Here is a 25655-nt window from a genome sequence, read left to right as displayed (position 1 = left end):
TTGCGTGGTGATTGGAAACCCTGGTGGAATTATCCAGCCTTTCAATGCTATGTTGGGGCAGGGATGTTTCACCCACAGAAATTGCAAAGGGGATTTATTCCACCCCCTTTCCATTATTATTATTTTTATTCCACCCCCTTTCCATTATTATTATTTTTTTACAGCTGCTACATATTTTCTTGCAGAGCTTTTAAAAAGAGGCAACAGCTCTCGGTGAAGACCTGGAGTTTACCCTATCTCCTCCCCATCACAAATGCTTTAATAATCCTCAGCATTATCAGACTCCTTGCTCTATTTTCTTCCCTGTCTTCCAACCAATGAACTTTTTCTTCTCCCTCCCTCCCTGTTTCCTTTGCCCATTGGTTTCGATAAAACATGTTACTTTTCAAGCAAGTGCACTTGATTGATTAAGTCTTTAATTTCTATACTTTTTAAATATTTTTAATATCACTTAGGATCACAGTGCTCTCATTAGGACAAAATCTGAAAAGTCCTGATCTTATTTTATTATTTTGACAAACACACGGGCAAGGTGCGGCACAGGATGATTAATGCAACTTGTCTAAAATGATGCTGTGCCACTCCATAGGTTATTATTTTCTAATTAATTTTTAAGATGCCATCGGAGGTTTTCTGTGTGTTTCTGCTGCCAACCTTTCTATTAGCAGATCACTTAGATGAACCGCTTTGTTCAGTGCGTCCCAAAAATGCATAACACTAAGTGCACTCATTTATTACCCCGGCTCTTTTTTTGGCAACTGAGACATAATGGAGTTATACTGGAAGTGAATATGAGGTCACTGCAAACTATACTGTTCTTTATAAACTAAGGATGACGGCTCAAGAGGGCACACATCCAAATTTCCCATAGCTATGCTTTGGGGAGTTTGAAATTTTAATAACTGGGAAAGGGATATCTTTTATTAATTTACTTTGATGTATTTTGTCCTGTACACTGGCCTAATTCCACATAAACTCAATTCATATATAAAGGTTCCCCTTTTCTTAAAGGTGTGAACAACTACCTGGTAGGTGAATGAATATCCAATTCTGCTGCATGCCCTGCTCTAACCTTATTCAGAGGTAATGCTGGTTTTGTGCCTGCCGCAGCAGGTGCGGTGGGGAAAGTGCTGTGATGATTGTGGGTAGAGAAAATAATAATAATTTTTTTATTATTTTTTTTAAACATACTTTTTATTAATTTTACAAAATACAAAAAAAAACACTGTACATACATAAACACCTTTTCCACCTCCTTCCTACCCACCCACATGGGTCCTCCCCTGCCACAGAAGTATCCCATGTATGTGAACAGTCAGAGATGGTCCATTTTATGCTTGGATTTCTGTCCTCCTCCCCCTCCCCTGACCCCAAAGCCCCCCCCTGCCACCAGGGAGCTCCAGCAAACCAGGGCAGTACGCAGGAGGCCATCCATCCAACCATCTATTGTCATACCAAAAAAAGAGAAAAAGAGAAATAGGAAAAAAGAGAAAAAAGAAAGGGCAAAAAAAGAGAAAAAACAATACAAAACAGAAAAAAATTTCTTACATTCATAATTGTAAAACCATATTTTGTTGGCTTCCCCTCCCCCCCCTTCCCCGGTTTTCATCCCTTTTTTATCATCTGCAACAGTTTCTTACTTTATAAAAAAACACCTTTGTATCTTATACAACTTATAAATCAATTGTTAACATTTTCATCTAATTTTTATTATTTTTTTATATGCCGCCCATCTGACTGGGTTGCCCCAGCCACTCTGAGAATATTAAACACAATAAAACACCGAACATTAAAAACTTCCCTATACAGTGCTGCCTTCAGATGTCTTCAGAAACAACCAGAAAGACCTCATAGAGTGCCTGCAAGTATTCATATTCATCCATATTTGATTAATCAAAAGGTTAATCTGTTTTCCTGTATCTCCTCCCCATATACAGAGTTAGTCAGCATTTCTGGGCAACTGAGCGTGGGGTTTGTTTTGCTTACTTGCCCCAAATTTTTCCCAGGCTAAAGTGGGGTGTTTTTTTTTTGGTACTTCTGCAAATCTTGGGGCTTCTCCAAATCTGTTGATTCTCAATCTCTCTCTCTCTCTCTCTCTCTCTCTCTCTCTCTCTCTCTCTCTCTCTCTCTCTCACACACACACACACACACACACACACACACACACAGAGAGAGAGAGAGAGAGAGAGAGAGAGAAGAAGAAGAAGAAGAAGAAGAAGAAGAAGAAGAAGAAGAAGAAGAAGAAGAAGAAGAAGAAGAAGAAGAAGAAGAAGAAGAAGAAGAAGAAGAAGTTCACCATTAAGGCAAACAGTGTGTAAACTGATAATGAAGTTTCCAGAGTTGCCTACAAAGATCAGCAAGAAGACTAGGCGGCCATAATGTAGGTCTCGTTAGAGTGAGAAATTCAAAGTCATATAAATACACATAACCAGTTTTCCTGGTAGAAGGAGCTGAGAAAGTGTGAACGCAGAGTGTGGGGAAAGAGAGAGATGGAGAAGAAGGGTTGAAAGAGGGAGAAGTGAAGGATGGAGAGGGGGAAAGGAGTACTGAAAAGATAGCAAGGAAGGGTGAGAGGGAAGGAACAAGGAAGAGAAAAGGGAGGGGACAGAGAAGGCAACCAGAGGATGTATTGATGGAAGGATGAAAACGAAGAGGTGAAGAATAGAGAGGAAGGCAGTTGGAGGCAACCCCCAAAATAGATCCCCTCTGACCTGGCCTACCACTGCTGCAGGGCCTGTGAAGGTAACATTATCATCATTAATATTGCCTTAATGAGTACAGTACAAGTAAATCATTGGTGTCTGTGTTGTATAGTGGTTAGGGCAGGCATCCCCAAACTGCGGCCCTCCAGACGTTTTGGCCTACAACTCCCATGATCCCTAGCTAACAGGACCAGTGGTCGGGATAGATGGGAATTGTAGTCCAAAACATCTGGAGGGCCGAAGTTTGGGGATGCCTGGGTTAGGGTGTCGGACTAGGGTCCGGGAGATCAGGTTTCACATCCTTACTTATGAAGTTCGTTGAGTGACCCTGGCCCAGTCACTGTCTCTCAGCCTAACCTACCTCACAGGGTTGTTGTGGGGAGTAAATGAGATGGGGGGAAAACCATGTATGCCTCCTTGAACTCCATGGAGGAAAGGATGAGATATAAATGCAGTAAATAAATAAGTAAATGTGCACATAGGGATAAAATCCACACATCCCAGCCTTTTAGACTGGTTTATGGGTCCATTTGCAACACAGTAATTTTTCTCTATCTGCTAACTGCAACATACATACAAAAAACCCCCAAGGTCCCTGCAAGATCTCACTGTTCTTAACTACTCATTTTATCACAACTCTACCACATTACAGGGTGTGCCAGTTTCCTCTCAAACACACTCTCAGAAGACAGTGTGGGAAGAATTCTCAGCTCCTATGGTGTGAAGAAAAGGATAGAAGTTAAGGGACCGCCAGGCGACTGCGTTCTCTCTAGTGACAAGCCAATCACGGCTCTGGCTTCATAGGGATAACCATGTATGGTTGCGTGCCGGATTTTGGGGGGCTGTTACCACGTTAGGAAAACGAGTTTGCTGGATTCCACTGCAAACTGCCAATTTCCAGGCTTTGCATGGACCAGAAAGGCACAGATATTTTCTGCAGATTACATCCCTAGAACATTTTGTGATACATCCTCAGCTGGTTCAAATCAACGTGGTTACACTGTTCCGAACAAAAAAAACCTCAACTCACAACAGATATAATCTGGCCTTTCGCATTGCTTTGTTTTACGTGCCCAGTGGGCTGCGTACCCAACATTTTCCTCGGTGATTCCTTCTCAGGAGGCGGCCCCCACAGAACCCCCAAATTGCTACTTAAGCTTCTCCTGAGTTTGAAAGGCCGTTTGGGGGCTCTGGCGTAAGAACTCTGAAAGGAAGAAAAAGGAAATGTTGCCAACTGTCTCCACATATTACTACGCTTGCCTGCTTCGAATTTTTTTGCTTTGAAGAGAGGCAAGTACAACACAGCATCAACTGAATGAGGAATGCAAGCTTGGATTAAGAGGAAGAGTAATTGCACCTAGCATTTATGTAGTGATTCGGAGAGTCTTTAAAGCACTTTAATGAAGGTTTGAATACTCTAATGATTCCCGCTCCCCACGAAGTGGAGCTTCTTTGTCAATATAAAGCCACATATTGGCTAAAAAGAGAGCCAAACGAAATAAACTGGGCAATATCCAGCTAAACAAATCCACTAGCAAGGGGTGGAGACTTTGTGGTGTGAATTATCTTTTGTATATAGGATGAAAGGTGTGGTGTAATTGAAGAGGACGATTGTATTATAAAAATGTTTATTATTGTGATATATGAAAACCAATAAAAGTTTTTTTTTAAAAAAAAAAGCAAGGGGTGGAGAAACTTTCCCCCCAGTGGGCCAAGTCTTTTCCCGTGCTGTGGGCCAACTTTGGCAAGTGGGTGGGGCCACCCACTTGTCAATCATCTGACGTCATAATAGCCAGTGATGGATAGGTGGCCAGCCCCACCCGAGTTGCGGAGAGGTTTGCTTCACCTGTATGTTGCCCACAGGAAACATGCTACAGAAGTCATCACACATCTGCTATGGAAACCCAGCCAGATGGGCAGGGCATAAATAATAAAATCAGAATCCTGACCTTTTTGGCTGTGTGTACCCCTTCCCTGTGGGAAACTGATGAAGGCAGACAAACTTTTTTTTTAATGCAGCAATTTTCACAATATTTAATCCCAAAACTTTCATCTTAATTCTAGCCATGTTAATTTACAGGTATTGTTACTACTACTATTCATTTCATTTCTATACTGCTTTATATTTTTAGGGGGAGGGGACCTCAAAGCAGTTTACAACCTACATTAAAACATCTAATAAAACAATCCAGAGTAAAACATTACTGAAGAAAGTCAAATATGAAGTACACATTTAAAGACAATTAACATTCATTCAAACATAATTAACAAGAAGGACTGGGAGTAGTTGGAAAAGACAATAATAAAATATTATCCTAGATATTTTTAAAAAAACACTACAGAGGAGGTCAACTGCGGAATGCACATTTAGCAGAGCAAAGTTAACAAAACAAAAAAGATCTTAAACATTTCAAAAGAAAGCATTGCTAAGTGAAGTCACATATATATAAAAGGCACATTTGAAACAGCATAACTAGCAAAATAATAAAACATTCTCATAGAACATATGCTTATAACTGCTGTAACTGCAAATCCTGCCAATGGTGGCACATGGCAGCGACTATGGATGTTCATGCTCAGTGAGCTGGGTCTACTCAAAAAGACAACCAAGAGAGTCTCTGACCTCTGGTATATGTCCTTAAAACTGCAGCCTTGTTCCCCGGTTCCCCACAGCACAGACTCGTAGAACTTGTTAATATCAACATCTTAAGAGTATCCTGTATAATAACCAGTTTTGCATTTGTTTGTTTGTTTTCCAAACCATCTGTGCCCTGAAATAGTGGTATTACTGTCTTTTCCAACTCCTCCCAGTCCTTTCTGAGTACATAATAATATCTAAACATCTCGTTAGGTGTGTCTATTCAAAACAAGGTACAGAGTTAAATGTGATTTACAACCAGGTTTATTTCCATGTATGCACAGGAATGTATCTTAAGGCTGCAGTCTTGACTTGGGAGTTATCCCTTTTCGAACACTTCTGAGTAAATGCAAAGGCTGCATAAGAAAAAAAACAAAAAACACACTTATATGAATTCCCAGCAGTTTCCCTCTCCCTATGAGTTCTGTGCGAGAGTGTATAATTTTACTATGCCTAGGAATGTAGCTGTCCTTTGTGTCACAAATCTTTTTATTTTTAAACGGGATGCAAAAGGAGGCATCCCAAACCGTGCCTGTTATAAGTTTGCCCGCTTCTCTGAAGCTCCAAAAACTTAAAACTAGCCTAAGCTCCAAACTTCATGCAAAAAAAATAAAAATGGAATGAAACTTTGAATGCCAAGTCCTTCTTGGGAAGAAACTGTAGGAGCTGTTCGCGCACATGAGGCACTGGAGGTGGGGGGGGGAGATAGAAAACAGTTCCTAATGGAAACGCTGACAGATTGCTAACCATAAGTGCTGCTGCCCTAAACACAAACACATGCTCAGACTCTGGGGAGAACGCTGTGCAATCTTTAATATAACAAGCACAATCCCACAATGCTTCACTGTGCAGTACAGGTCCCTACTTGGGAGCCCAGACCTATGTTTGGCTTAACTGCCAAGTTTCCTGTTCCCTAAGAACGGCCAATAAAACTCTTGATGGAACAGACCCTGCTAGGTCCTAGTCCAACGGTGGGCACTCCTGTGGCCCTCGGCCTAATTTAATGCATTCCTCCACAAGTTATCAGTTCATATATCGTGTGCAAAAGCGATCTCCTTCTCCTGGCCCAACCACTGCAGTCTGATGGGCAGGGAGGGAGAGGATGGGTTGCAAAAACAGATGAAGGGTGATGGAAGAAAGAGGGGGAACATGGAGGCCCTGACTCTATCCACTGCCAGCATATAGCTCCTGACAGACTAGTCCGGAGGAAAAGCAGGCCTTGACAGATTTTTTTTTTAAAAGTAGTTTCTCACTCCTGTTTTAGTGCACCATCATATTTCCATCTGTGGTACCCCAGGTGTTTCCAAAAACCTATAGAGTTAAACGTGGTGGCAATTGTCACCCCTTGTTGTTTGTCCCTTGCACCTAGTACTCAAATTCCTGTACACAAAGTTCTCATTTCACTGCCATGGCTAATAGCCATCAAAGAGCCAGTGTGGTGTCGTGAACAGAGTGGCAGACTAAGGGAAGAGCCACACCATACATTTAAAGTTCTGGTTAATTTTGGTTAAAGGAAAAAAATATGGTATAATAAAAGGCAACCAAGCCTTGTGAGGAACGGTTGAAGGAGCTGGGTATGTTTGGCTTGGAAAAGAGGAGACTGAGAGGAGATATGATAGCCATCTTCAGATATCTCAAGGGCTGACACATGGAACATGGAGCAAGTGTCTTTCCTCCTGCTCTGGAGGGTAGGGCTCGAACCAATGGCTTCAAGTTACAAGAAAGAAGATTCTGACTAAGCATCAGAAAAAAACCTTTCTGACAGTAAGAGCTGTTCGACTGTGGAACGGACTCCCTCGGGAGGTTGTGGACTCTCCTTCCTTGGAGGTTTTTAAGCAGAGGTTGTATGGCCATCTGTCATGGATGCTTTAGCTGAGATTTCTGCATTGCAGGGGGTTGGACTAGATGACCCTCAGGGTCCCTTCCAACTCTATGATTCTGTGATTCTATGAATCTACGAAATGCAACAAATCTTTTGTCTCTGAGAATCATAAAGCATGAAGGTGTATTCTATAAGGTGTACACAAACCAACATTGTCCCCGCCCCCAAGCAAGCACTTAATGGTTTCTGTGTTCGTTTCTTAAAAATCCATTTAAAACTCGTGTTTTCCAATAAGTCAGCTTGGCTGAAAACACCACAGCTCTAACTTATTTTTTTCTCTCTCTTTTCAGCACCTATTTAAAAATGAACTGTCTTTCCCCCCAGTGCTGAAACATAATGACATCCTAAAAGTTTCTATCTGATAAGGATGCAGCAAGAAACAGAACTGTACCCATCGGGCCTGGTTTCCATTAGAACTTGGCAAAACATAGTCCTCTTATATTGAGAGATTAATCAAGGCTCTCATACAGTAGCAGGCCAAAGCCAAGAGGAAATTCGTAGTTATGAAGATGTGGCTTTTTTTAAAAAAGAGAGAATCAGAGGAAGGCCATACTGTTCATAAACGTCTCCTGCCCTGTCTGACCCATTGAAAATGTGACTGTGTTATATCATGTTCCTCCTTTTCTAGGAGTGGTTTCTAAAACATTAATCTTCTCCACCAATGAGACCAAATCATGTTCCTTTCGGGAATATTTTACAAAATCAAATCCAGCTGTTGCAGCCACCATTTGGTTCTGAAACAGAGAGAAGCTCACTCAGGCAAAAGTGGACATGCTTTCAAATTTATAATTAGGGCTGTCAAACCATTAAATATTATTATCTTGAGATGTGCATGCACACATATACATATGGTATACATACTGTATACATAGTGTGTGTGTGTACATATATATACGCATACTACACACACACAAAAACCCCAGTGTGTGTGTATTTTATATTATAGTACGTTTAGCGAAGTTATATAGTATCACCACTCACTCACTGATGAAAGCAGTTGTATTTTGCATTATTAATAAAGAGTTTTGTTTATTTGGGAAGTGGAAGATGCCTGGATGAAGATATCAGAGGGATTTTTTTAAAAAAAATAAAAAGCACAGCACAGCACAAATCCAGCCACCACTTTCTTCTTCTACGTGAAAAGAAGGGGAAGCTGACAGGAGATGAGAAGTGGCAATGAGGAAGTGGATAAGCCACCACAACATATTCTGCTCAACTGGTTGTTTCTTGATGCTCAGCAATGACACTTAATGATTCCCTCTCTGCATAGGAGCATCCATCAATAGAGCTGTTCCTCTGTGCAAGGAAAAATGTGTCAGGATGCATTTAGGAAACTAGTGCACTGCTAGTGCAGAAGGGATGAGGAGGAGCGGCAACAAGCCCCAGGGTCAGGGAGGAGGAGGAGGAGTAGGATTGGCTATCCCGCTTTATCACTACCCTAAGGAGTCTCAAAGCGGCTCACAATCTCCTTTCCCTTCCTCCCCCACAACAAACACTCTGTGAGGTGAGTGAGGCTGAGAGATTTCAGAGAGAAGCGTGACTAGCCCAAGGTCACCCAGCAGTTGCATGTGGAGGAGTGGGGAATCAAACCCAGTTCATCAGATTACAAGTCCACTGCTCTTAACCACTACACCACACTGGCCCTATCTCCCCCATGCAGAGCTTTCATTTTCCTGTCCTCTACAAGTTCAAGACCCATCAGAGTGGCAGAAGTAAACAGCAGGGTAACACAGCATTCTTCACTGGAACTGCTCCCAAGGTATTTTGCATTGCACAATTAAAATATAGAAAGCACACAATAGGGGAAAAAACCACACTTGTAAATAAAGCAGAATGATAAGCAAGGCATCAAAAATGGAAATGCCTGCGAGAATAAAAGTGGGTTTTGCCTGGCCCCTAGAAGAAAGCAACATCAGTCCCAGGCAAGCTTCCCTGGGAAGGGCATTCTACAGACTTGGCATCAGAGCCAAAAAGGCTCTCAGATTCACCTCTAACCTTTGAAGGTATCAGATGACCTTAAGAGAGCAGGCAGAACATAGCAGTGGCGCAAGGATTCGCCCAAAGATGTATGCAGGACGTCCACTTTCTCTTTTTTGCCCTAGAAACCCCACCCCAATTATTTCAGAAAAGGTTTTGAGTTGGGAAAGGAGAAGTCAGTTTGTGCAAGTAGATGCCCACTCAATCTATGTTGTACCTGCTCCTACTGGTTGTTGTTGTTGGTCTTTCTTTCTTTCTTTCTTTCTTTTATGTGCATTTGCAAACCTTGGGATTTCCCTGAGCATGCCAATACCTCTTCCTCCTTCCCAGTGGTCATGTTTTGGGCTCCAATACGATGGCACGGTGGCACTGAGTCAAGTATGAAAGAGTGTGATTTAGATTTCAACTTGGTTTTCCTTTGAGGAGGGTGGCCACCTCTACTTAACTCCATTAATGGCAGCTGCCTTCAAATTATGCACAGTCCTACCTTGAAAGTCAAACAGAATCTGTTCCGGAAGTCCGTTTGACTTCCAAAACGTTTGGAAACTGAGGCGCGGCTTCCGATTGGCTGCAGCCAAAATGTTCCGACTCGCAAGGCATTTGGGATCCATGGTACGACTGTATCTGTATCTCATTAGATCTCAGTTGTTTCATTTTCACTTCTCAGTAATCCACCTCCTTGTCAGTAACACTAGTATTACCAATTGCTTGTGTGCTGGGTGCATATTCAGGTTGCTCAGTGCAACATCCAAAGTTTTTACTGAAGTGACTTTCCCCCTGACCTTTTAATGAAGCATTTCCTTCTTCCCAAATGAGCCTTTCAGTAGTTTAATGCCTCATGACTATTTCCCAACAAGTTCTAAGAGATAAAATGATTGCTTCTTATATTACCACCTGCTCTGTATGTCTGCTGAAATTTTTTTAGCCAGATGTTTCTCCTGATCTCACAGATGTTAGGCTTCTCTTGTGCCTGCAGAGAAGTCAATCAATATCTTCATTGCCCTAAACGCAAAGCAACTGTGAGAAAATACAACACGCCCTAAACAACCATTCTGAAATTAGAAAATAAAAATATATTAGGAATGTAATCAGTCATATATGCTGGTTCGTATGCATGCATGAAGTCTCACTATATGGAATTGCTGATTTAACCTAAACATAGCCAATATACCATATTTGATTAGAACATTTCTTTCTTTTCTTTTCTTTATAATGTATTTATTAAGGCTTTTCTCAAACAGCAAAACATACAAAAATACAAAACACAAAAAGAAAATACAAAAAACAGAAAATACAACAATGCAAGACAAAAAAATACAAAAAACAAAAATTCTAACTTATGACCCTTATCAATCTATTGACTTCCTCATTCCTCCTCCTTCTGCGATTCTTTACATATCATCCGTACTAAACTCTAAATCTTATATAATTTCTAATTATTACTTTAATATAATCTTATTTTTCTATCTTTTACATCTTGTCCTTTTATATTGTATCCAAATCTTACTTCTTAATTAAATTATCATTTACTTCTAGCAATACTTATTTCACAACATTGTATTATCTACAACCTCTATTTTATCTCCCTCACTTCCACTAATTCTAATCTATTATATGATTAGAACATTTCTTGTATGGCAATCAGTTAGTTAACGTTATTATTTTAAATAAATATAAAAAATAAAACAACTTATGTGATTAATTAGTTGCTTGCTACATAAAGTGTCTATAAGCAACTTCTTAAAGTTCAAGAGCACAAAGCATAACATAAATTCCGGGGGGGGGGGGGATCATTTCCAATAAAAACCATCCATAGAACAGACCTTCTAAAACAGCAGGAAAAAAAGGATCATCAGAAAAGAGCTAAATCTTCATAATCTGTCAAATGCCTGGGAGAAGTTTTTGCTTGAAGTCAAAAAGGTGTTAATAATGGCACCAGGCAGCCCTCATTTGGAGAAAGCATTCGACAGATAGGGGACATAACTGAAAATGTGTTCTCCCTTGTTGCCATCCTCTAAACCAGCCATAATGTTTTAACATATATTTATATGGTGGCCAGGCTGTGACCCAGGAGAGGTATCTTGCCCCATGAGTTGAAGACTAGTGTAACAAACTGAAACCAGAGTTTTTGCAGTCAGTACTAAAGAGATTTCAGAAGCTGCAGCTGACTTTTACCTCAGATTTTTATTTTGGGGCCATTCCATATAAAGTGATCCACTTTATTTTTTACCTCATGTCATTCAGTTTTCTTAATTATTTTGTGCACTTGTTGAACGATCAAAACTAAATTTAAATCTAAATTCTTTTAAAAAAAATCTCATCCTGTTTTGGAGTTATGAGGGTTTGAAATTTCAAAAAACTGAGTTTTGGCCTTGCTGGACTTACACAAAAACCTTAAAAGCTCAGCCCAGGATTGAGTTACGTCAAAACTAAAAACACCAATCTCTTCAGAACATCATGGGCTTTAGTATGACATGTCACATGATGGACTTATGCTAAATTTGAAATTTAAGTTACAAATTTTTAAAAGTGATTAAAAAAATTAATACAATTAGCAATTTCCCCCCAAAATGTATCATTTAATATTTCTGAGCCACCTGCAAATTTCATATTGGAATCTCAATGGGATCACATTAAAAAAAATATTTTGCACATACAGTACATGTCTGCCTTATTGGGTTCTAATTAGGATAAAGGGGTATTATATTCTAAAATATAACAGAATAAACAATACCTCAACTATAACATTAAGTTGCTTCAGGGATTTCTTTAGAAAGTTATTCAGTTAAAAGGTGTCAGGCTTTTCTCTTAAAAAATGTGTCCCAAAGCAGTGATAGCTTCCTATTGCACGATAGAATTAACACTTTGAAAGAAGGTGGACCTGGAGTTGTTTAAAAATGACAAACCTTTAGCAATTTTTATTTTATTGACTTCGTAAAAATTGTACACCTCATTGATTGTAAAAACCAAACAGACAAACCACCTCAAAAGCAGTTTGCAGTTTTTGCAAATATAGTATAAAATTTTATATACAGTAGTATAAAATTTATAATAAAATATAAAAGTAAAAAAATATTATATAAAAATAAAATTATATATATGTATAATATAATAAAATATACTATATATATTATATAATAAAATTTAAAAATTATTGATATAATATAAAACAAACACTTAGGATGCCTTGCCACTTCCACAATTTCTCAGCCGGCCTGAGCTCCGCCCATTCGCCCTTTCCCTGGTTCCAAGCCACGCCCAAACCAACGCAGCTCTGCTCTTCAACGCTTCGCGCCGCGCTCGGCAATTTCCGTAACCGCGCGCGCCGCTCCTAACGTCACCGCTCCGCTCGCCACTTAAGCGGTCTCTCCTTCGTGAAAACCCGCCGCAGCTTCTTCGGCTTTTTCCGGAGAGAACTGCGGCGCTCTCTCTCTCCCCAACCCGCTTTTCCTCTCCAAGGCGCGACGCCGCGGTGCATTGTGGGGGAGGCGCGCGGCGCGCGGCGCATTGTGGGCCGGGGAGGAAGGAGGAGAATTGCTCTTCCCTCCCTCCCCCTCCCACCACCTCCGTGTGACTCTGAGCTGAGGTGGCCGCCATCTTGTCCAACCAGCCAAACCATCCGCCGCCGCCGCTGCCGGGCTTTTGAGGCCTTGCGGGGAGAAAGCTCCGAACCGGCCTCCCCCCCCCCGCTTAGGGGCAGAGTGGATGCCGGGTCCTTCCCCGGGTCCGTGCTGCTGAAGACCTCCGAGCCGGGCTCCTCGGGGATGGGCCGCTCCCGCTCGCGGAGCTCGTCGCACTCGAAGCGCGTCAAGAGCTCCAAGCACAACAAGAAGAACCGGAGCCGCTCCCGGTCCCGCTCCCGGGAGAAAGAGAGGGCAAGGAAGCGCTCCAAGTCCCGGGAGAGCAAGCGGAGCCGGCGGAGGGAGTCCCGCTCCAGGTCCCGCTCCAACACCGCGCCGTCCAGGAGAGACCGCGAGAGGGAGCGGGAGAGGGCCTCCTCCCCGCCCGACCGCATCGACATCTTCGGCCGGACCGTCAGCAAGCGCAGCAGCTTGGACGAGAAGCAGAAGCGCGAGGAGGAGGAGAAGAAGGCCGAGTTCGAGAGGCAGAGGAAAATGTGAGCATTTGGTGGGGGGTATAGGGGAGATTGGGGGGAACGACGCCATTAAAGCCGCCCCCCCCGGTCTCTGGCTAGTTATCTTCCCCGGGAGGTGGTTTTTCCTGGAAAGAGGAGCTGCTGGTGGGCAGCCGGCGAAGGGGCGGACTTCGCAGCAGACGCTGCTCTTGACAGAGGCGCGCGGGGCGTTTCTGATTTGAATAGAGACAGCGGGTGGGAGGGTTTGGTGGGGGGGGGAGTAGGGAATCCTCCGAAAAAGAGCGGGATGGAACTGTCATGGATGCTGGGGACAGGTCCTTCGTAGCACGTGTGTGAAGATCCTGCTGCTGACAGGTCACCTGGCTGCATTCCCACGTGTCATCTGAAGGAAAAGGACAGCCCCCTTTTGTGTTTCTGTTTTCCTCCCCTGTTTCTCTGTTGCAAGGAAGGCCTTTCTTCCTCCTCTGGCTTCTTTGGACTTGGCCTGCCTGCTGCTTGTCTTCTTTCCTTTCACCTTTTCAAGGCTCCAAGCACGCAGTTGCTTTTCTAGCATTGCTTTCTCAACGTGCATTTATTCCAGTATGTAGAACCGTAGAAAATTGTAGAGTTGGAAAGGGACCACCCCGAGGGTCATCTAGTCCAACCCCCTGCAACACAGGAAACCGTAGGCAGTTTTATGTGCTGAATTTACTTGAGGGCTATTGGGGTGGGGAAGAAAACCTAGGGAGGTTTGCTTGATGGAAAGTTATACTAAAGTACACTAAAGGGGCACTTTTCTGGGGTGATTTCTTTACCTTGCTCATGTCGTTGTTGTAATATACTCTACAGATGCGGTCAGCTTATACCGCTTTATACAAAGTTGGACCATGGGTCCATCTAACAGGATTACGACTGTGAACTGCTCTCTAGGGTTTCCGAATACCATTGATTAAATACGGTGTCTTCTGCATGCGAGGCCAGTGCTCTTCCATTAAGCTGAAATCCTTCCCTTTAGAGGGAAGGTTTATACATTTTTAAACAAGTTCTTTTCCTAGAATGTACTGTCAGTAGTGGTGTAGTAATACTTAGGATGTGCACATGGACATAGAACAGTTCTCACTGCAGTTCTTTGGTGTTACTACCGGGTACATTGCAGCCCAAGCTCTCACTGCAAGGGAGGTTTCCTGTACATCATGTTGAAGCACTCCCTCCCCCTCTCATTCCTCCCTTAATGTGCAGGCTGAACTAAGCAGAAGGAAGAATAGTCCTGCATATAGGGACCCGGTGAGGTGTGTGGGTTGCTAAAAGCTTCAATATGAGGCACATTGAAGTAAGTGTTCTAGCTGCAGTGTTGCACACAGAACAGTACCAGTGGCAGTCTTATAGGAGAGAGCTATCTAGATCTGTGGCGCTGTGGTCTAAACCACTGAGCGTAGGGCTTGCCAATCGGAAGGTCGGCTGTTCGAATCCCCGCAATGGGTTAAGCTCCTGTTGCTCAGTCCCAGCTCCTGCCAATCTAGCAGTTCGAAAGCACGTCAAAGTGCAAGTAGATAAATAGCTACTGTTCTGGCGGGAAGGTAAACGGTGTTTCCATGTGCTGCTCTGGTTTCGCCAGAAGCGGCTTAGTCATGCTGGCCACATGACCTGGGAAAACTGTCTGTGGACAAATGTCGGCTCTCTCGGCCAGTAAAGCGAGATGAGCACCACAATCCCAGAGTCGTTCGCGACTGGACTTAACTGTCAGGCGTCCTTTACCTTTTTTATCTAGATCTGTAATACAGCTCTGATAATTATTCTTGAATTTCACACACACACACAAATACACACACACACACACACACACACACACACACAACCCTGGTTGATGCCACATGTATCTTGGTAAGTGGGAAAAACAATTCAATAGATTTAGTTAGAAATGCTAGTGGAGTACTATTGGAGGATTGGAGCCTTCGAAAACTGGTTTTTGTTCACTTGATGAACAAACTGATTTATTCTAATGCTATCGGAATCCTTATACCAGTATAGCACACACATAAATACTGTTCTTTTTATAAGCAATGTAAGCTTATTAGCATTTTATCTCTGCTCAACATTTTTAACAGTAACTGGGTTATTAACAGTGTCTAGTGCCTTACTGATGCAGATAACCTTGTGTGCAAATGTGACACTTGTGGGCAGTGTAACATAGGATAAGGCTGCTCATCCCTGCTTGAAGTAGGGATTTTGTTACCCCCAGTACTCCTTGCTCAGGGAAGGTGTTGCTGCATTCCATGAATACATTACATTGTTCAGAGAAGTTGGCCACTCTGTGGAGCAGCTATTTGCATGAAAAAGCCAACAGATAAGGTGTCTGAACTGGCACTGAGCCACTGTAATTAAAGAAACCTTCCTGATCTTTTAATCAGCTTAGAGAGGGAATAGTCTATCCAGTGTAAATTAGTTATAGCGCATTGTCTTCTGGATTTTTTTTTTAAAAAATACATATTTGTACATTTGAAAAACTAGTTCTTCAGATTCATTTTATTTAGTTCACATTCTTTTTCTATGGGTTCTGTAGACACATGCTTCTGAGTGTTTGACAGAAGGCCCGCTTCAGTCTTATGACTTGTGAATGGTATTGCTACATGAAATGCATTCTTGCGCCGAAAGGTCAGCAGGGATCATGTCCTAATGAGAAGTAAAGTTTGATCCTTGACTCAAACTGAAAAGCAGAGTTGAAGGTGTTTGAGTTGATGGGTTCCTGCTAAGTAATTAAAATCTTGACTTACAGAACTGTAGTTCTGAAACTGTAAGAATCCATAGTTTGTGGGAAATGCTAATTAGCATTTTGTTATTGTACAAATCAGTATATTTTTGAAATTGTAGAATGCTTGGATTCTGGAGTTAGGGGGGTTAATACTGAGTTGAACCTCAAAATAGTAAGAGCAGAGGTGCTTGATGTAAAGAAGGTAGAATTGTTAAAGTTCATTGGTAGAACATGGACTTACCTTTCTGGATAAATATAAAATCACATACAGTTGAAACTCGAAAAATTAGAATATTGTCAAAAAGTTCATTTATTTCAGTAATGCAACTTAAAAGGTGAAACCTATACATGACATGCAAAGCGAGATATGTCAAACCTTCATTTGTTGTACTGTAATTGTGATATGATTACGGCGTACAGCTGAAGAAAACCCCAAATTCACAATCTCAGAAAATTAGAATATTAAATGAAATCAATAAAACAAGGATTGCAGATAGAACAATATTGGACCTCTGAGAAGTAGAAGCATGCATACTCAGTACTTGGTTTGGGCCCCTTTTGCATCAATTGGTGCCTCCATGCGGCATGGCATGGATGCTATCAGCCTGTGGCACTGCTGAGGTGTTATGGAAGACCAGGATGCTTCAATAGCAGCCTTCAGCTCTTCCGCATTGCCAGGTCTCATGTCTCTCATCTTTCGCTTGGCAATGCCCCATACTCTATGGGGATCAGGTCAGGCGAGTTTGCTGGCCAATCAAGCACAGTACAGTGGTACCTCGACATACGAATGCTTCGACTTCCAAAGGTTTCGACTTCCGAAGTCGACAACCCCGGAAGTCTTTTTGCCCCACGCGCGCATACTGTGCCTGCGCAGAAGCGCAAAATCGAGGTATGCGCAGAAGCACAAAAATTGTGGTCCGCGCATGCACAGAACGGACGCTTTGACATATGAAAACCTTGACTTAAAAAGAGCGCTGCGGAACGGATCGTCTTCGTAAGTCGAGGTACCACTGTAATCCCATGGGCATTGAACTAGGTTTTGCTACTTTGGGCAGTGTGGGCAGGTGCCAAGTCCTGCTGGAAAATGAAGTCAGCATCCCCATAAAGCTCGTTTGCGGAAGGAAGCATGAAGTGCTCCAAAATCTCCTGGTAGACGGCTGCATTGACCCTGGACTTAATGAAGCACAGTGGACCAACACCAGCAGATGACATGGGTCCCCAAACCAGCACAGAGTGTGGGAACTTCACACTGGACTTCAAGCATCTGGCATTGTGTGCTTCTCCATTCTTCCTCCAGACTCTGGGTCCTTGGTTTCCAAATGAGATGCAAAAGTTGCTCTCATCAGAAAAGAGGACTTGGGACCACTGAGCAACAGACCAGTTCTTTTTTTTTTTTAGCTTCTGACGTTGTTTCTTGTTCAGGAGCGGCTTGACAAGAGAAATACAACATTTGAAGCCCATCTCCAGGATCCGTCTGTGTGTGGTGGCTCTTGATGCACTAACTCCAGCCTCAGTCCACTCCTTGTGAAAATCCTCAGCACGTTTGAATAGTCTTTTCCTGACAATCCTCTGCAGGCTGTGGTCATCCCTGCTGCTTGTGCACCTTTTTCTTCCACACTTTTCCCTTCCACATAACTTTCCATTAATGTGCTTAGATACAGCACTTTGGGAACATCCAACTTCTTTTGCAATAACCTTTTGAGGCTTTCCCTCCTTACGGAGGGTCTCAATGATGGCTTTCTGCACAACTGTCAGGTCAGCCTTTCCCATGATTGTGATTCCTACTGAAGCAGACTGAGAGACCATTTAAAAAGGCTCAGAAACCCTTTGCAGTTGTTATGGATTGAGTAGCTAAACACTATTCTAATTTTTTGAGGTTGTGAATTTGGGGTTTTCTTCATCTGTACGCCATAATCATCACAATTACAACAAATAAAAGCTTGGCATATCTCGCTTTGCATGTCATGCGTCTATCTCATATATTGGTTTCACCTTTTAAGTTGCATTACTGAAATGAATGAACTTTTCGACGATATTCTAATTTTTCTAGTTTCACCTGTATATGCTTCTCTTACAGGAAAATCAGTGGGATTTATAAGAATGTCACTATGGCCAGTGTTTCAGGGCCCCACAGTTGCAGGAAAAAGTTTGAAATTGTGATGAGACAATTTTTTGCCCCATGTCCCCCCAACAACACCCCCCCCTTCCCGGAAATACATTAATAACCTAAAAAGTAATATTTGGCTGTCATGATTTTCAGCACTACATTAAGATTAAATGCTGCCTTGTTTTCATAAAGCTAATAATCAAGAAGATGATTATGTGACACTGTTTGAAAAAAGGCAGATTTTGCCCCTCTGGCTTGTTCTTCATGTTCACTGTAGCATAAAGCTTTGGCATTTCTGACATTAAATTGTATGGTTATTTAAGGTGATATCTAATTAGCCCTGCCCATCAGCAGAACAGACTTCCAAAACAGGACTACTTCTCTTCCCTGCAGCAATCATTCCCCTCAGGAGGGTTGTGGGATTCTCCAGACCAGATTGGGTGGGCACAGAGGGGGGGGGGTGCTGCAGAAAAGAGCAAGGAGAAGCTTTTTTTAAGCCTAAGTCTGCTTGTGTAACATTGTGGCTTTTTTCTTTATTCTCCCAGTGGCATACCTGAAAACTGTTAAAATACAATATAAACAACTAAAATACAAAACTTAATCACATTAAAGCAAATAAATAAAACCAAGTGCAGATGGGTCTTTAAACTTCCATCAAACCAGTGCTCTTGAAAAGGCAAGGAGAATAAAAATACCTTTGCCTGACAACAAAAAGTATATAGTAGGCACCAGGCAAGCCTGTCTAGAAAGGGCAATTGCACTGCTGTGGTGCTATCTCTGAAAGGGCCAGGCTGTCTCCATTGTAGCAGCCTGCCACATCTTACTTGGCAGTGGTACTTGAAGAAAGGCCTCTGGTGATGACATTGTGGGTCAAATACACACAGTTCAATTATATTTTACATAGAAATAGATAGTTTTTTAATTAGCACGCTTGGCATTGCTGCACAGGTGCATATCCAATTGACATGCGGGTCCTTTTGGACCTGGAAGGCATATTTGGGGGGGGGGTATGCATGCTCCACTGGTGCGTGCAGGGGCCAGGAAAGCACACACCCTATTCAAAATGGTCTCTGCCTGTATTTAGGGTCTTATGAAATGGGGCAGAAAACAATACTTACTTTTGAATCCTATAGTTCCACTTGTGTACACATACAGTGTGTTATGCAGATGCACACATCTGTGCAAAACTAAGTACATGATGTATCACTTTGGAGGTGACAAAAAATCATTGATTTGGTATTTCTGTTCTTGTAGCCGGCAGCAAGAAATAGAAGAGAAGCTTATTGAGGAAGAGACGGCTCGAAGAGTGGAGGAACTTGTAGCAAAGCGGGTAGAAGAAGAACTGGAGAAACGGAAAGATGAGATTGAGCGGGAAGTTCTGCGCAGGGTGGAGGAGGCTAAGCGCATCATGGAAAAACAGTTGCTCGAAGAACTCGAGCGACAGCGACAAGCTGAACTTGCGGCACAAAAGGCTAGAGAGGTAACGCTCGGTCGTTTGGAAAGTAGAGACAGTCCATGGCAAAACTTTCAGTGTCGGGTTGTGCCTCCTGTTGCGTTCAGAAGGAGATGGAATACAGCAAATCTAATTCCTTTCTTGTGTAAACTTGCTTCGCTGCGAAACTTAATTTCTAACTTATTCAGAGGAGCTCACTGATACCTAAAACAGTTACTCTCCTATAAAAACCTGTGCAAAGGATACTTGAATTTTAATGGAACTGACCTACATATTTGAGAATGGTTTGAAACTTTTGCCATGGCTGCAGGATATATCCACAGTCCTTTCTTATGGGGGCAATGGGTTAAACAATTTGTGACTATGTATCCCTCGTTTGTTTTGTTTTACCTAGACTGTAAGAGGCTTTATGCCTTCAGTCAGGGGGAAAAAAAATAAAAAGCAGGGTGCAGTGCTGAGCTGCACTATCTTTCTTTAAACAAATAGATTTTCTCATTCTCCCTTTAAGGCAATAACACATTCTTCTTCAAAACACAGTGGAATAATTCTGGAACTCTGGTCCCGTTCACTTCCTTCACAAAAGGCTTACACCAAACTCATGAGATCCATTTTTTCAGTGACTACTAACAACTTCTTTTCCTCTAGACTAGAGAGTTGTAAAAGAGCAGGTTGTCCTTGTCTGAAGTTGAGCTAAACATGTGACTTCTTCTGTCAGCAGCTGGAGCAGAAACTGAAAATGTCTTTCTGTGAGGCAGTCAGTAATTTGCTACTGGAGGTTTTAATGCTTGCCAGCACTAATCACTCCAGGATCCCAAAACTTCAAGTTAAACTCATTTTCACTCTACAGAAAGCCGTGCTGAGTGTCAGACAACTCATGCCAATTCCCTCCCCTCTCTAATTTGTGATTTGACCAAGTTGATTTAGTTCATTAGTTGTCAATAGGAGAGAAGCTTCAGTAAGATGATTCCCCCCCCCTGATTTTTGGTATGATGCAGGATGTTTAAAATACAGAATAACTGCATGTGCTGTAAATTCAGTTTGATTTTTACAAATCTAAACTTTGGCTATAAGTAACTGCTGAATTATTTTTAAGATTTCAGTTTGAAAAACAAAACTTTGTATGATGGATTTTGGCTAGAGTTAATGGTGCCTTCCCAAAGAGTAGATATTTGAACAGCAGGGAATAAGCATGATAATGGCTGTTCCCATCAGGACACTTTTATCACACATCATAACCTTGAATTCCTGGAGTGAAGGGTGCCAACCTGTAGCTGGTTACTAGACATAGCAAGAAGTATTTTCTTCACATACTTGCTTTGTTTCCTATTTACTATATTTTTGTGCAGACCTCAGGCTGATTTAGCAAAACTTCCACATATTTAAATAATTTGAATATTTATGATGATAACTGAAATTATTCTTGAACCTTCTTGCAATATTTTTGCTTATGGTTTGCATAACAAAGTTTCTTTAAAATTTATGAAGGGAACTCTAGTTTCAGATGCGATTTCAATCTCATACTTTCCCTGGATTCCCGGACTCCAGTTTAAATTGCAGAAGGGACAGTTTGATACTGTCTCTTAAGCTTGTCACACCATAGGATGTTCAGTCCATTTACCCACGAAGGAAGCCCATAGTTCCTACGGAGTATGGATTGCCATTTGTACTTTTCGCTAACAGTAAATGTATTTTTTTTCTTATTAATTGTTTGCCTTAGGAATGTTTTACATATTTTTGTTCCTTCTTACCGTAAACATCTGCATTCCTCAGCTCAGCCTTCCTTGTATGTTGTTTCTTTATAAATGGTTGAGCTGCTGATGCAGGCATTGCCAAGCTAACAGTACAAATCATTTTAAAGAGGAAGCTGGCGCGTATGGCAGCCGAGGAGCACACTCTGCAGGACACTGGACAAGACAGTAAATATTCAACTTTTAATGCTGATTAAAGGAGTATAGGTAAAGAATACGTAGGTATACATGATTGGTGAGACAAACTATTCACTTTATTTATATTTTATATATTACTCTTTTAATTTGGTAAATACTATCCAGTTTTTGTAGTTGTCCTTGTTGATTTGTGTGATATTAAAATACTAGTAATAACTGGCTAGGATTCTCTTGACTAGGGAGGGTTTAGTTGATTGCTGTTTGGACTGGGAGGGATGATTTAAATTTAGAGCTAGAGACCAAGTTTAGTGGCTGCACAATTTGCTGTTTGAAAGACAAAAGACGGTGGCTATAAAAGCTGCCCCTTTAAGACAGTTCACAGAAGAAATTCCTAGGAAGACTAGTGCAGATGGGTGAGTGAGTATTTTACTTTTCTAACATCTTAACCTGTCCTCCCCTTTAGGAGGAAGAGCGTGCAAAGCGTGAGGAGCTAGAACGAATACTAGAAGAGAATAATCGAAAAATTGCAGAAGCACAAGCTAAATTGGTAAGTAGAAGTAAAGTTTTGATGTGCAGCTATAATAGTGTACAACCTGGCAATGTTAAGAACACTTCAGCCAATTTAAATAATTGGATTTGAGAACATTTAACTCTGTGCTGAATTGTAGCTAAAGGTCAATGATCTCTCCTCCCTAGTTCCCTGAAAATTGATTCCAAAAGGTTGGGGACCTTCCTAAACATCTTTGCGAAGGGTGGAAGAGAGACCTAGACATCAGCGTGACCCCAACAAGAATTAAAATACTCTCTAGTGCTGTTTTGCAAATGCTTGCATAAGTGCTAGTGGATAAGTTTGCACAGGGCTAGAATAGCTGTGTTATGTAGCAGTTTTCATGCCTGGGCAACGGTTTTTACAAATGGAAGAAATAATTCAGTTTCACTTGTTTTTGTATAATAATCTCATGCAATGAGTGGAAGAGGTCTTTTCACATGCAGCAACTACAGCTGCTGCATCAAACCCATATTTCTTGTTTCATTTTAAAAGAGTCAGACTTCTGAGATCTTGCCTATTCTTGTTGAAGCTAATGGTAAAACCTTGGTCTCCAGCTATATATAACCATGAGAGAATTTGAAGGGGGGGGGAACTTACTGATTTTACTTTGCAGTGCCTTTATTGCACTTTTGGAACATGCTGTCTTGTGAAAGTGTTTTCAATTTTTTTAAAAAAGAAAAGAAAATAGCTTGTGATAGGTAAGGGTCATGAAAATGTCTTGCTTTGTTTCCTTTGAATAATGAGAGTATAGAGAGGTACCGTATATTCCGGCGTATAAGACAACTGGGCGTATAAGACGACCCCCGACTTTTCCAGTTAAAATATAGAGTCTGGGATATACTCACCGTATAAGAAATACATCCTGGCATTTAAGACGACCCCCGACTTTTGAGAAGATTTTCCTGGGTTAAAAAGTAGTCTTATACGCAGGAATATACAATATATAAATGTAGGCTCAATAGCTGGAGGGCAATGAAAATGTACGCTCAGCCATCTTGTTTGTATAACCCTAAATTAATGGTTGTAGGATTTGGCTGTTTTTGGCAAATGTCTTCTGCAGTAAAGGACTGGTGCGGTATAGGATTGTTGGAGCAGCAAATGGCGTGTGAGGATTGCAGAATATCTAAATTCTACTGTTTTCATGTTATAGGCTGAAGAACAATTGAAAATTGTTGAAGAACAAAGAAAAATTCATGAGGAGAGGATGAAACTAGAACAAGAAAGGCAACGTCAGCAAAAGGAAGAGCAAAAAATGATCCTAGGCAAGGGAAAGTCTAGGCCAAAACTGTCATTCTCACTAAAGAGTCAGGATTAAATTTCAGCAGCTCTGAACTCTAATGGAAAATGAAACAAAACTTTGTATAGTAGCTTCATGTTGAAGTGTTTTTTTATTTTATTTTCTTTCGTGATTTTTTTTCTTTTCTTTTTGGACATCTGAAAAGTTAGCTTGTTCTAATAGGGGCTGTGCTCTACATCTCTCTTATTTTAATGTCTATTGAGTTAAATCCTTATCAGATCATTGTCTTCTTAAAGAATAAATCTGTTTTGATTCTATGATAAAGTGACTTGACGCAGGTCAGGTCACTTTATGAATTATGGTATGGTCTGATAAGGTTTTTACTGACCCACTGATCTCAGAGTTATACTCTGATGTTAATTTTTAATGCTGGTTTGCTGACTTCTTTTTTAAAAAGTTTGGCAAAAGTATTGGTAAATTCCCACAGTGTACTGGATCCTCAGTGGTTTGTTATATCGGTGTCTTATGATACAATTCCACTATTGTGCTTGATGTTCCTGATACAGGTAAGGAAAAAGTTGGTCAGTGTTGGCTGGAGATGTGTAAAGGGAGTTCAGTATTGTCTCTGCTAGAATTGTTTTTATTCCAGTGGTAAAATTCAACCAGCATTCCCAATTGTGTAAATAAACCAATTTGCCGAATAAAGTGAAGTCTTAAATTCATACGTTTTAAGCAAATTTTTTTAGTGCATGTATATTTTATGTTAATGAACAGAAATTTGTTTTCCCATAACCAAAAGCACACTAGTATTAAGGTCACTAATATTTTTCATGCTCTCTATGCCAAACTTGCACATACAATTCGAAACTATCACAGCTGTGCGGTTTAGTGGCGATCGCTGGCTTAGAGGTAGTTTTTGTTTTGACGAGATCCTCATTTCATCTGCTGCATCTTTCTTTGCCCAGCATTCAAAGAGTTAATGAGGCTTCTGTGTGCCTAGTGCAATTATTTACTTTTGAAACTTCCCTCAGTTTCAAAAGCAGTTTGCCATCCAGCATTACAGGGTTATACTTGGGGAAAATTCTAAATACCCTTGTGTTCATGAAACTAATTTTTCTAATGTTTGCATTTTGCATTTGCCCCAGCATAATGGACGGGTAAAAAAATGCCACATGCATTTTTTATTTTTTTTAATTCTTGTGGCTACTGAAAGTATTTGCTGGCATGTCCACCAGCCATTAATAGTTATGGTTTGTGATATTAGACTGGTGTAACAGTCTATGTATGCCATTTGAAGCACTTATTTTTTTGGCATAGGAAGTTTTGCAATTGGATCACTAGAATAATTTTGTAATGGCTTTTTGTGTTATTGTAATGGTAAACACGAATGAAGGTTAACATGCTAGTCCTTTTCTTCAGGCAAAGGAGCATTTGGATCCTGCACGTTTTTTTCAGTCCCAAAATATTTTTGGCACCAAGATAGACGGCTTAGTTTTCAAACATAACTGTTCTAGTGGAATTCCCCCCCCCCCGGTTGTCATGTACAATGTTTCTACTAAAACTGCAGTATCCATAGTTTGTTCATAACGTTCTAACTTGAATAGTAGAATCAAAAAGGAACAAAAGAATGGTGGTGCCCTTTTTTAGTTTTGCAAGCAATGTAACATCTTTTGCATCGGGTATGTGACCCAGATCTGGAAGAGTCTCATGTTCTGTTTGCCCAGATTACAAGATGAAAAGATGATGCTGAAATACACAACAGCTGAACAGTCAATATCTTTGAGAATGTTTTTAATAAATTAATACCGCTGTAATCATTGTGCTGTTCTTACTTCTACCTGCGTTGATCTAAAACCTAGCAAAATACCCAAGGAAACCCAAGTTATTTCAAGTCTCAATAGTTTGCTTTAAACCATATGGTAACTAAACTGATGCGATAGCTAAAAGCAAATGTATTGGGAAGGGTATTTTTAAAAACTGTGTGCTGTCCAAGTATAGTTTCTTTTTCAACAACAAAAATAATGCATGGACTTAAAACATCCAAAGTCCTCAATGCATTTGATATATTTTACTAGGTAGTATCTGTTTTTTATGTACAAGATACCAAAAAGAAGAAAAAATTAGAAAGGATATCTGAAGGGTCATAGCATCACCTAATAATAGTGAATGCATATAACTAGACATATTTATGTATTATGAACACCTATGGTTTTAAGTGGTCTTTACGTCTGGGCCAATTATAAAGATATAGCTCTAAATTTACTCTACTTTTTAAATGAGACTTGTTTTTCAGTTGCCTAATAAAATTGTGCTTTTTTCCATTATAGTATGGTAAGTTTGACCAAGTGACTGATAGGCATTCCTTCCACAACAAAGTGTCTTGCAGCACCTTTAAAGAC

General features: G+C 41.0%; 1 protein-coding gene across 2 annotated transcripts; it reads left to right on the top strand.

Annotated features, from left to right (window-relative positions):
* Positions 1–12777: 12777 nt before the first annotated feature.
* On the top strand, positions 12778–23978 carry ARGLU1 (arginine and glutamate rich 1). Of its 2 annotated transcripts, XM_035115687.3 has the most exons (4): positions 12778–13316; positions 19385–19610; positions 21933–22016; positions 23170–23978. In XM_035115687.3, the coding sequence occupies exons 1-4, from the start codon at positions 12964–12966 to the stop codon at positions 23332–23334; spliced, it is 828 nt and encodes a 275-aa protein (XP_034971578.1). In that variant the 5' UTR covers positions 12778–12963; the 3' UTR covers positions 23335–23978. The 2 variants fall into 2 exon arrangements, with proteins under 2 accessions (XP_034971578.1, XP_088523691.1); XM_088667565.1 differs by lacking the exons at positions 21933–22016; positions 23170–23978 and adding an exon at positions 21442–21673.
* Positions 23979–25655: the final 1677 nt, after the last annotated feature.

The sequence above is a fragment of the Zootoca vivipara genome, chromosome 4 (genome assembly GCF_965207765.1).
Source record: "Zootoca vivipara chromosome 4, rZooViv2.hap1.1, whole genome shotgun sequence".
Classification (NCBI taxonomy): domain Eukaryota; kingdom Metazoa; phylum Chordata; class Lepidosauria; order Squamata; family Lacertidae; genus Zootoca; species Zootoca vivipara.
The sequence above is the reverse complement of the archived record's forward strand: the minus strand, read 5'-3'. Positions and strand labels throughout refer to the sequence as shown.

Excerpts from the sequence above, each read along its gene's own strand:
- ARGLU1 (XM_035115687.3), top strand. The coding sequence starts at position 12,964 with ATGGGCCGCTCCCGCTCGCGGAGCTCGTCGCACTCGAAGCGCGTCAAG. Across the intron at positions 13,317-19,384 it reads TTCGAGAGGCAGAGGAAAAT|CCGGCAGCAAGAAATAGAAG; the intron begins GTGAGCATTTGG and ends CTGTTCTTGTAG. Across the intron at positions 22,017-23,169 it reads CAGAAGCACAAGCTAAATTG|GCTGAAGAACAATTGAAAAT; the intron begins GTAAGTAGAAGT and ends TTCATGTTATAG.